Genomic DNA, 11,374 nt, shown 5'->3' on the forward strand with positions numbered 1-11,374 from the left:
GAGGTGAGTTAGTGATTTTTCGGACCTACCAAAGGTTTTTGGAGATTGCGGCCTCTTTGGGGTAGGGGTGGCAATTCGGGTCAGCAGGTCGGGTTCGGGTCAGATTTCGGGTCGATTTCGGGTTATGCTTAGAAACTATTAAAAATAGTGTAAAACTTAATTTTATTACGAAATATGAAATTTGGGTCAAATCGGGTCGAATTCGGGTTGTTCGGGTTCGGTTTAGGTCGGGTTCGGGTCTCTCTCAGTAACTTCGGGTCGGGTTCGGGTCGGGTTTTCGTGTCGGGTCAGGGTTTGCCAGCCCTACTTTGGGGTTTTTCACGTCAAATTACGATTCTACACTTTGTATTTTATTATTATTATTTTTTTTTTTTGGTATTGTATTTGGTTCATCTTTTAAAGTAATCCGAATTCGGGGCTTGGATGGTAAAATTTTAATCTCCTCTTATCTGTTATTGTGCGAGATCAAACACTTAGTTCTTTCTAACAAGTGCAGTCCTAATTACCACTACACCAATAATTAATTGACCCTTTTCTTTAATTTCAAGCAATCCTCCAACTTTGGTCTTATGTTATTATATTGTACTATAAAAGTATTACTCCCCGTTAAAAAAAAAAAAAAGTATTACTCCGTAACATTTATGAATCTTACCTCTGTGGAAATATCATATGTTTTGTTTAGTTTGACCAAATTCACATGAGATTCATCTATATAAATAATACTACTAATTCACATGAGATACATCTTGGTTGGTTAGGTACACTTTTAAATGAAAATGGGTTTGACTTGATTTGATTCAATTTATATTGGTTTTCAATATACGTAGTATTTTTTTTTCAAAGCTAGATCATGTTGAATGTAGGGGCGTAAGTAAATTGGAAAATTTTCAAAGTTATTTTCATTCCTATTAAAAAATTGATGAATTAGAATAGTTGCAAAGGTTCCCATTAGATAAAACTCTAACGTTTCTCCTCTTTTTTAAATCTTAGCGTTCATTATAAATTTTTGAAAGACAAGGTGGAAAGCCACTATCTTTTTCTTTCTTTTTTTTCTGTTTTTTTTTTTGGCTTATAGTAATGGTTCTTACATTTGAGAGGAATTTGCCTCTCTGGAAAGAAAAACGACAGATCCACTAATAAAGATGTATGAGACAACAAATTGAGAATGTACCAAATTATTATATCTATGTATTTGAGTTCTTAGGCCCTGTTCACTTCAGCTTCAGCTCTTAATTTCCTTCTCTCATAAAATTTTCATTTCAACTCAATTCCAATCAATTCAGTTTAGTAAATGTGAACAGACCCTTAGTCATACCCAGTATAACTTTAATCAATGAAAACTAGTGCCCTTTAGGACTTTTTTTTTTTAAAAAAAAAAAGTTTAAAATTTCTTAAATTAGATCTAGGCCATGTTGGTAAATAGCTTTTTTGTTAGCTTTTGGCTTTTGACTTTTTTATGTGGTCAAATAGCCAAAAAAAAATGTGTTTGGTAATTGGCTTTTTAGTCAACGGAAAAACTGGCTTTTAAGCCAAAATGAAAAAGCTGCTTTGAGTAGCTTTTTTTGTTGGTTTTGGCTTGTTGGCCCACAAATTCTCTAATAAACAGCCAACAACCAACAATTAATTTACCAAACACTTTTATAAATAGTCAGCATAAACTGCCAATTTCAAAAGTTATTATAAATAGTTAAACATTCCAGCTGGTCGAATAAGCCAAGTGAACCAGCCAACCGCCAACAGCCATTTGCCAAACAAGTCCCTAGTGTTGAGTTTTGATAAGGAAAATACACAATTTTTAAGGACGGATAGACAGATAGTCATACAAATCAAGGTGCTTCAAAAGTCAAAACCACTCTAGATCTAAGAGAGTAGTCCAATTCAGGAGTTGAAAATTAAATTTTTGGTTCTTTGGTCAAGTCCAAAGTCCAGTCCTAAAACTTATAAAACCCATTTTGAACTAGAGCAATTTCTAGTTTATAAATTATGCATAAAAACCTTTTCTTCCTCTACAAAAAAATTATGCATAAAAAAAATTATGCATAAACCATAAGTTGTAGGGTGTTGAGTCTATATTAATATACATTTTCTAATATTGATTTCCTTTTTATAGAATTTAATAATATTAAAGATAATAATTTTCAGGTTTGGAGTGGGGACGAAGGAGGAAGTACAAATGGAGGGTTGTGAAACAAATGCAAGTGTCTCACAACCATTAAAATAACATTAAAGTAAAAAGAAGAGAGAGAAAGGAAGAGAGAGATAGGAAGAGTGAAAAAGGTGGTGTGGGCTCCACTAAAACTTTTCAAAAATGATTTCACGTGCAAAAACGTCAAAAAAAATTAGGACCACAACTACCGGTATTATTTGACAATCTAATTAGACATTTGAACTTTTTTTAAATACCACTAAAATTATATTTTGTATCTCTAAGACTGTATTTTGTACCACTAAATCTAAAAGGGAAAAATTTAAATCCCGTATGAAATAACCAATTTACCCCTGCGAGACACTTATACATCTCTCAACCCTCGTTTATATAACCTCGAGACGAAGGAGGTAGTATATTCCTTTCTTCCACCTTTTAGTTGCTTCAGTAACACATTACGAGTAATATCAAACATCGCATTTGACAAAAACCCCCCATAGAACCAAAAAAGTAACTGACAATAACCCGTTACGATTATCAAAACTTGTAATAATAATAATCTCATCAGTTCCTACCTTACGATTAAAACAGACAGGGACTAACTACATCCTTAAATGGATCAACCATACATAGATATACGCAATTTCACGCCACAACCGAATCAGAATCTGGTAAACCCAGGAAACAAAACATAACTTTTTATCCTGTTCATTCTTTTGACTTCTTCTTTTTCTTCTTGCTCTCGCTTACAGCTGATACATCCTCACCATCATCTTTACTCTTTTTCTTCTTCTTCTTGATAGTTCCGTCTTCCTTTTCATCTGCAACAGCTTGTTCTTGTTCTAATCTGCGCTTTTCTTTCTTCTTTTTCTTCTCAGACTTGCCCTCCCCATGATCTTCTTCAATTTCTTGCTCCTCCTGTTGCTCTCCTTTCTTCTTTTCTTTCCTTTTCTTCTTCTCCGACTTTGTTTCTTCCACAACATCGTCATCCTTGGATTTCTTTTTCTTACTCTTTTTTACAGCAGAGTCAGGTTGATTATCTAAGTCCATATCGTCATCATCTGTGCACATAAACATACCATTGACAGGTAAGTAGCCTTGAAATAAGATCACTCTAAAATGAATAAAGTCCTCAACAGTGATATATCGATTAGAGGACAATATCCTCTAACCTCAGGAATCTCAAATTCAGTATCATACAAGAAAACCGTCCAATACTCACCATCCTTTTGGGTTTCAATTGCTGCTTTCATGACATCAATATTTTTTCGAGGTGCAACACCCTTGTCATAGAAGTCAAGTCGCTCCTCTACTTGTTCACGTAGCTTTTCACCAAAAACAGTAGAGCCCTTCTCTGTATCAATACAAACATATTTCAAATTGAAGATTAAATTTGCACCCTCAATGGCTTCCTCCAAATGAAAATCAACTTGCAAGCGAGCAGATAATAAGTTGTAACCAAAACTAACCTGAGAAACAGTCAATACGAGAGGCAATGGAACACTTGTTTGCAAGATAACGTGCCATCCGGCCCTTGTTCCGAGAAGATGCCCGGCCAATGAAAGAAGAATGGAATATCAGACCATACTTGGGTGTGTTTCCTCGTGTTTTCAGGGCCCTAAACAAAACACAATCAATGAGACACATTTCTGATGCACAATAATTCTTATTACTAGGCAAACAACACGAATATCACACACCCTGTCAAACCTCATATTTTCCCAAAGGAATATCCTATCAAATTAGTGTAAAACCAACCAACAAACCTAGTAGCTTCCTACAAAAAATATGCAAAGATACCAAGAGTACCAAACATCACAAAGGATGAGAAATTACCTGAAGAGTGCTTTCTCAGCACCAAGAATTTGCAGGGTGGAAGAAGGGCACTTTGCCAGATTTGTGAGACTACCAGCATGGGAGATCAATCTAGCTCCGACCATCTCACCAATCAAAGAAGTCAAGTTTGGTGCTATATCGTTCATTTTTGTGACCAAGTAATCATAAAGCTTCCTCCTATACTCGGAAAGATCCATTACTCTTTGAGCAAATTGCTGGACATTAATCAAGTCAATGGGAGATAATTCTTGTCCTGCAGGAAAACCAGTGTTATTAGGATGAATTTTCTGCATCTTCTCATTTTCAAATGCACAAGTGAAATAATCTTCGACAGACAATTGAGTGTATTTACCCATAGATGCTTTAGCAGCTTCAATAATCTCCTTTGCTTTATCTTCATCACCAACAACTTCAGTCAGCTCAGACAGCTTCTCCTCGGACAACTCTGACTTGTTCTCAATATATTTGGCCAATTTAGCATAAAGATAGTTGTCATTGACTATCTTAACTAGTTCAGGAAAATGCCATGAATACCATTCCCTGCAGTAGAGAGGGCAAAGAGATTTTAAATAAGCCTTGAAATTATTTAAAAGAAAAAAGGGCACAACGCAATGTAGGTAGCATGTGGCTAACCTGACTCTCATTGAGAATGAGTTTACATCTTTATCAAGGGTGTCAAGAAGAAAGATAGCTTGTATAACCATGTTGTCGACACGGTTAACATTGAACTTGACCTTTGCCCTGCTGTAGCTGTGTCCTAAACCCAATTGAGATTTCACTAAATCCCCGGGCTACAAAAAATTGGCAAGTGCAAAAAATCTAAGACAACTACATCTTTAACTAGCTAATAAAAATAAGTTTATCAAAAAACTAGATGCAAATGTACAAGACAGCCCCAAAAGAAATTTGAAAAGGAAAAATTCACACCTTAAGATTCTTGATGTAATGTTCAAAGTGTAGACGAACACCACGGAGAAGCTCCAGCATAAACTCATTACTTCTGCACGAAATGTTAGTCCCTTCAGAAATACTGGCTCCAAGTTTAGAGTCTGCTACTCCAACAATAAATTCCTTGGCCTTGGAATTTTGAAAACTTAGCTCCAAGAAATTTCTCAATTCATCAGTCATAATACCTGATTAAGCACAATGTATGAATAATATTACCATCAGTCTCCTAAAACAATAAAGCTAACAAGCCGATTACAGCGCAAACAAGGTAATTGATGAACAATAAGCTGAAGATTCAGCCATTACCCATAATTACAGAATCACATCTTCCTAAGCATCAAAATTCAAAAGCCAAACTGACAATTACAATTATGACAATTTGTACCATTAAAAATTCAAACATTCTATGATTGACAATAAAGCACAAAGCCCATCTCTCAACAGCTAAGCAGGACACGAAATCATATGAAATATGGGTCAGTAAACAAAAATTATGACAAATTAAGCTATACAAAATTTAAACCTTAGCAGCTTATCACTTTCTTTTCTTATCGGTGGTAAAATTTTGTCGCCTAATTTGTCCGTTTACCTAGTCTAATATCTTCCTAAACTGGTGCCAAACTGTTAAACACATACAATACTTCACCTTAAAATCATAACACATTATAAACATTCAACCTATATAAACAACAAAAACCCAGATACAAATTCTAGAACAAAAACCCAGAAACAAATTCTAGAGCAAAAACTATCAAAACAATGTAAAAATTACAGGCAGAAAGAAATGAAAGAAAGAAAACCCACCTTCAGAAACAGCATTGCATTGATTAAGAGCATCAAGAGCAGATTCAAAGGGCTGAAAAGCAGTAAGCTTAACAACTTGACCAAAGCGATTAAGGTCAGAAACAGAGTTACGAACAGCTTCGGTATTCTGCCCAATTTCATCTAAACCTTCAGCGTTAAACAACCCATACCCAGATGAGGATTCGAATAGCAAATACGTCTTCATTGCTACTTTCTTTCTCCTCTGTTCTTTCACTTTCTCTCTCTTCGCCTCCTATGTTGAAGAAGGAAGAAGAAATAGAGAATGGAGGTGGGGTGTTTTTTTAGGGTTTAGGGTTTTCGTTTGATGACTGAAGTGGAGTATTTTGTGGAATTATGTGTAATTTTATTTAATTTTTTAAATGGAAAATTTGTCAATTACAATTACTTGTATTTAAAATTTGTATTTTGCAAATTGCAGCCCCTTTAAAAAAAAAAATTGCAAATAGGGGGTTTGACCCTAGCTTTTCATGGTGAAGCATGTGGGGGGCAAAAGGCTTATTGCGTGAAAATGAGTCGTCTTTGCTCCATAAATTTATGAAAGCAAAATTTTTTAAAAATTCATCAGTTATTGAAGCAAACAGGGGGTTTGACCCTAGCTTTTCATGGCGAAGCATGTGTGGGGCAAAAGGCTTATTGCGTGATGGTTTAGCTTGGAGGGTAGGAAATGGTTCGGGGATTGACATTTGGGAGTGTAGACACCCATTTGTGTCTCCCCAAAACCAAACCCAGTGATGAGTACCTTTCACGTCGAATCATAATCGAATGAAGTGAAAGTGTGGAAAGTCTAGTGTTGCGGGTAGTTTTAATTTCTTTTCTCTTCTCTCTATTTTTGAAAACTTATTTTAAGAAAATAGTCAATCCAGTTTGTTTGGTCCATGATATGGGTCCAATAGTAGTGTAGTTGGATGGGGCTTGACAAGAGCTTTCCAACGATATATTATAAGCCCAATTCCGATCAATATTGAGGAAGTTATGGTCAATTTACCAAACTGGGCCCGGTTTGAGCTTTATATGCGGCACAATGATCTAGGAGAGGGCCTAATATGATTTATCATTCCTAATGCAATTAGGAATGGTTTTAGTCTTCTAGATTCTTCTAGAAGGTTCTTTTCATTCCTAATTCAATTAGCATTGATAAATTGACTTTTGTTGACTTTTCAGAGTTTTAATTAAAATCAAAGAACATTTTTGAGGAAAAGATACGATTTTATCCTCCTGTACGGCAAAATTTATCTGATTTGAGAAAACGTGTCAAAAACAGGGTTAGCGCCAAACGCCAGGCATTGGCGCCTGGCGCTAAGCCTGGCGCCAATAGCTGGCGTTGGCGCCACCTCTGTTTCAGTTGCGCCAATGCTCTGTTTTGTTAATTTTATCTTTTTGGCTGATTTTCTCTATAAATAACATCGTAAAAACTCCGTTTTTATTCACCTACAACCAGTTTTCATTCACAATCATCAATTCTCGCATTCTCTAATCCATCTCTCCATTTCTCTCTCTCTCTAAAATTGCTTTTTACATACAAAATTCCGCATTCACAAGATCTAGATACACCTAGCCATATTCGAAGTTGCCTTCGCCCTAAACGTGAAAGGTTTAATTTCTGAGGGTTTGGTCCAAAATCTCTCTTTCAATTATTTAATTTAGTTCTTTGTTTATTATTTTCCTTGAAGTTACTAACGTGTGTATTTTGTTATTAGAAAGAGGTAAGAGGCATCAAAGTGAGTACTTTAATTGATTTATTGATATTATGATGTAGAAATCATGTTTAGGTTGTTATTTTGATTCCTAGTATCATGTCTAGGGTAATTTTAATATTAAGTATGATTGTTATGATACCTTTCATGTTCTTCCTAATATTTATGATTGTTAGTATCATGTTAGAGTTAAAGATTTGATTTTTAATGCTTAGTGACATGCTAGGGTTTGTTATTAATCTTGTTAGTATCAAGCCTAGGATCTTGCTATTATTATGCTTTAATGTTAATATGATTATTTTAATTATGATTTATGATTATCATGGTTATGATTATAATTGTTTATGATGATTATGAATATTATTATTATTATTTTGATGATGATTATTTTATTTATGATTATTATTATGATGATTATTATTTTTATGATTTTTATTGTTATTATGATGATTATAATTTTATTGTCACGAGTATTATTATTTTATGATTATGTTGCTTGATATTTATTTTTATTGTTTGATCACACCTTTTATGCATATTTAAAGGGAATTTGGTATTTGTAATCACGCTTAATAAGATATTTAATAATCTTATTTAGGGTTAATTTGATTATAATTCAAGTGATCGCCAATAATAGATTTATTTGTGCATTAATATTCAACCAACATAGATAAACAGGTTTAGGGTTAATCCTACTAATTGTATGTTAGTCAAAAAGCGCACATGAATACGATCAGAATAAAGTAGAGGCCTATTATTAGGGCAGGTTCAATCTCTTTTAGGTTGGATTTGTACCTTCATCCCCAAACCCTTATTTGGTTCTAGACCTTATGGAGTTGACGATCTCTTGGATCGTTAAGGGGTGTAATCTTCACCTTGTGAACGGTTTACAAGTTCCTAAAACTTGTTGGCGACTCTTTTGCTCTATCTTCTTCCCTTTTGGACGCCACCGTACTTTAGTGTATGATCACAGTGGGGTTCAAGCTAGGGGTTAACGCTTGAAATATTCCCTACAGTTTTTGGCGACTCCACTGGGGAGGATTTCTATTTTAATTCCTGAATTTGTTTCGGCAATGATTTAGAATGAGTGGATGAGACTTGAAACATTCTAAGTATTTCATGTGCGTAATTTTGATTAACATTATTGTCATATGCATAAAAAAGATCTCATTGGAAAGACCATCCGTAATGAGTTAAAAACATAGGATTTTACACGTAGGAAATTTGAGAAATATCTTTCACAACTAGGACCGAAATATCACCGCGTCAAACTGGAAAATTTTATCGAGCATAGAAAGCTGCTGAGGCATGTGGGAAGTAGCGCCAATGACCAGAGCATTGGCGCCAGGCATTTAACTATAGCGCCAGACGCCAGGCGCTACAGCTAAATCCTGGCGCCAGTCTCTGTTTGCTGGCGCCAATTTCCCCCAATACCGAGCCAGAGATATGCATTCTAATTTCGACCGGTTTTTCGTATTGTTTGCTCGATCCTACTTCCTGATTGAATTTTTTCTCACTTTTCTGAAACCCATATGCGTTCTACATATGGACATAACCCTATGGGAATTCATGCTCCATCTACCTGATTGAACGCTCTGTGCAACAAAAGGTATATCCGAGATGTTGAATTCACCAAACCATGGAAGCGAGTTTTTTCTAAAACTCGTGGTGTCCCATCCACTCGCGCCAACCCTTCATGGTTAGGCTTCCGCGCGGTGCATCCGGAAAATTAACCATGGACCCTCTATTGACTAAACCATATCCCGAACTTTATAGAACTAGAGCCATGGTTAGGTTGCGAACTCATTGCATCATATTGTGTCTACTTGACTAATTGTGCATTATTTGTTGTGCATATATTTTATGTTTCTCTTAACCCTTTGTTGACTTGTGTCGAGATTAAATAAATTAATGACTTAAAGAACTTTGCCTAATTTATTTATTAATTAATTAATTTGAGTAAATAAAGTCTAATATTGTAATCGGAATTGACCTAGTATGACTTTAGGCATACCCTAGTTGATTAATAACACCGAAAACAGTCCCAGATTGAAGCTCCAATATTGGCGCCAAAGTCTGAGCTGTAGCACCACACTTTGGAGTATGGCGCCTGGCGACAGCTTTGTCGTCTGGTGCTAAGCTACACAGTGTGACGCCAGTCCTGTCGTTTGGCTGACAGTTCGGATTGTTGGTCGAGTCATCACCTAGTGTATAATTAACCAGTTTGCTAATTAATTCGGTTAATTTTCGTTGTCAATAGTACTTGTTTGAGTCGTTAATCGAGTTTAGGCACTAAGTCCCATGGTCTTACACATGAGTCCAAGCATGTCACTTACACTCAACGCACACACCAATACACATACTTTGACCATGTCTAAGAGAGTCTTACATGTGCGTGTTTTTTTCCGTCATTTTTTTAGGGGGGTAAGTCGGATATTAATCCTCCAATCTAAAAAAACTATATTTAGTTCCCTAAAAATATGTACATTATTTTTGAATATGCACCCATTTTTTATTTCCCATTTTTTATTTTTTCCTCCTTAAAATAAACCGTAAAGTCAAGTTGATTCGAGTCAAGTAATTAAAACGCAAAATGGTTTAATTCATAGCGCGTGGTCAAGAAAGGAAGGACGGTTAATCAAAGACAACCTTTTCGTACAAGTCCAACTTTTCGACAAACCCATAGCTCGTAAGAGGAAAGCTAAGACTATAATGGCAACACAAGAAGAAGTCAACGAGCTTAGGAACCAACTGGTTACCGTGACTGAGACACTGAAGCTCCTAGCACTCAAAATCGATGATCCCGTGAAGCAACAACAGATGGACCTCATGCAAGAGAGTCTAAGCAAGCTATCTAGCGACTACAAGTTTCAAGGGCTTACATCACAAGGGGTCTCGGTGGACAAAGATCTTCTTCCGTAGAAGTTCAATGCCAATGACATCCCAAAATTCAGAGCAACTGATAACCCTTATTTTCATTTAAGAGCATTCGAAACAATAATGAGTATTAAGGGTATCGATAAGAAGGTTTTCCCCTCTCTGTTCTCACTATCTCTCGAGACCGTTTGCCAACAATGGTTCTTTTCTCTCGAGAAAGAAAAGACCTCTACCTGGGAGTCTATAGCAAACGCTTTCGTTGATAGGTATAAGTGCAACATTCAAGTCGAGACTGACCATAGAGAACTTGAAATCCTCAAGCAGAAAGAGAACAAAGGCTTCACCTCTTTCTTTAACAAATGAAGAGAAACCTCAGCTAAAATGATTGAGGTGCCAAGTGAAAAAGAGTCTGTGAGACTGTTCATCAAAAATCTCCAAGAAAAATATTCCAAGCATCTCAAGTATCAAAATAATCTCCATACCTTCAAGGCCGTTTATGACATTGGGATCAATATTGAAGATGATTTGGCTAAGTTAAAAGCTGCCAACAATAACTCCAACAGTGGCTGGAAAGGAAAAAATAATGACAATCCTTCTTCTTCCAAAACCGCCCACTCAAATAATGTTAGCACCTTTAATTTAGGAGAAGTCCTTGCCATGAACAACCAAGGACAGAAGAAACCATTTATGAGGAACTTCACTCCTATCGGCATGAGTTATGACACCGCATTTGATCGATTAAATGCAAAAGGTCTTATAACTCCTATTGGACCATTTGGGGACCCACCAGTTGAGAAGAGGTCGGTTAACTGGAACCCCAATGCACACTGCAAGTATCACCAAGGTAGGGGCCATCTCACTGAAAACTGTTGGAAGCTTAAGGAAGCTATCCAAGACCTAATCGACACTAACAAGTTGTCGTTGCCCCCTGCCAGTAAGAAGCCAAGCATTGATAATGCACCTTTCGCTCATGCCCTGGCTATCTCTGATGAGGTAAACGAGGTTGACCCCTCGTATCTCATTAGACCTATCGAAGAAATCTATGCCA

At 36.1% G+C, this 11,374-nt stretch overlaps 1 protein-coding gene across 1 annotated transcript; it reads right to left on the reverse strand.

Annotated features, from left to right (window-relative positions):
* Window positions 1–2,657: 2,657 nt before the first annotated feature.
* On the reverse strand, window positions 2,658–6,037 carry LOC110724281 (nucleolar protein 56-like). Its single transcript, XM_021903704.1, has 8 exons — window positions 5,735–6,037; window positions 4,910–5,115; window positions 4,616–4,773; window positions 4,335–4,522; window positions 3,983–4,235; window positions 3,616–3,764; window positions 3,369–3,500; window positions 2,658–3,207 (listed from the first exon to the last, which is right to left on the reverse strand). The coding sequence occupies exons 1-8, from the start codon at window positions 5,937–5,939 to the stop codon at window positions 2,855–2,857; spliced, it is 1,644 nt and encodes a 547-aa protein (XP_021759396.1). The 5' UTR covers window positions 5,940–6,037; the 3' UTR covers window positions 2,658–2,854.
* Between the last annotated feature and the right edge of the window lie 5,337 nt (window positions 6,038–11,374).

Source organism: Chenopodium quinoa, unplaced genomic scaffold (genome assembly GCF_001683475.1).
Source record: "Chenopodium quinoa cultivar QQ74 unplaced genomic scaffold, ASM168347v1, whole genome shotgun sequence".
Lineage (NCBI taxonomy): Eukaryota > Viridiplantae > Streptophyta > Magnoliopsida > Caryophyllales > Amaranthaceae > Chenopodium > Chenopodium quinoa.

What these genes read in the sequence shown, in the direction of transcription:
- LOC110724281 (XM_021903704.1), bottom strand. Translation starts at nt 5,939, where the DNA reads ATGAAGACGTATTTGCTATTCGAATCCTCATCTGGGTATGGGTTGTTT. An exon ending in ATTACATCAAGAATCTTAAG is followed by an intron (nt 4,774 to 4,909) that starts GTGTGAATTTTT and finishes AATTTTTTGTAG; the next exon opens with CCCGGGGATTTAGTGAAATC. An exon ending in AATTGAAACCCAAAAGGATG is followed by an intron (nt 3,208 to 3,368) that starts GTGAGTATTGGA and finishes TTATGTGCACAG; the next exon opens with ATGATGACGATATGGACTTA.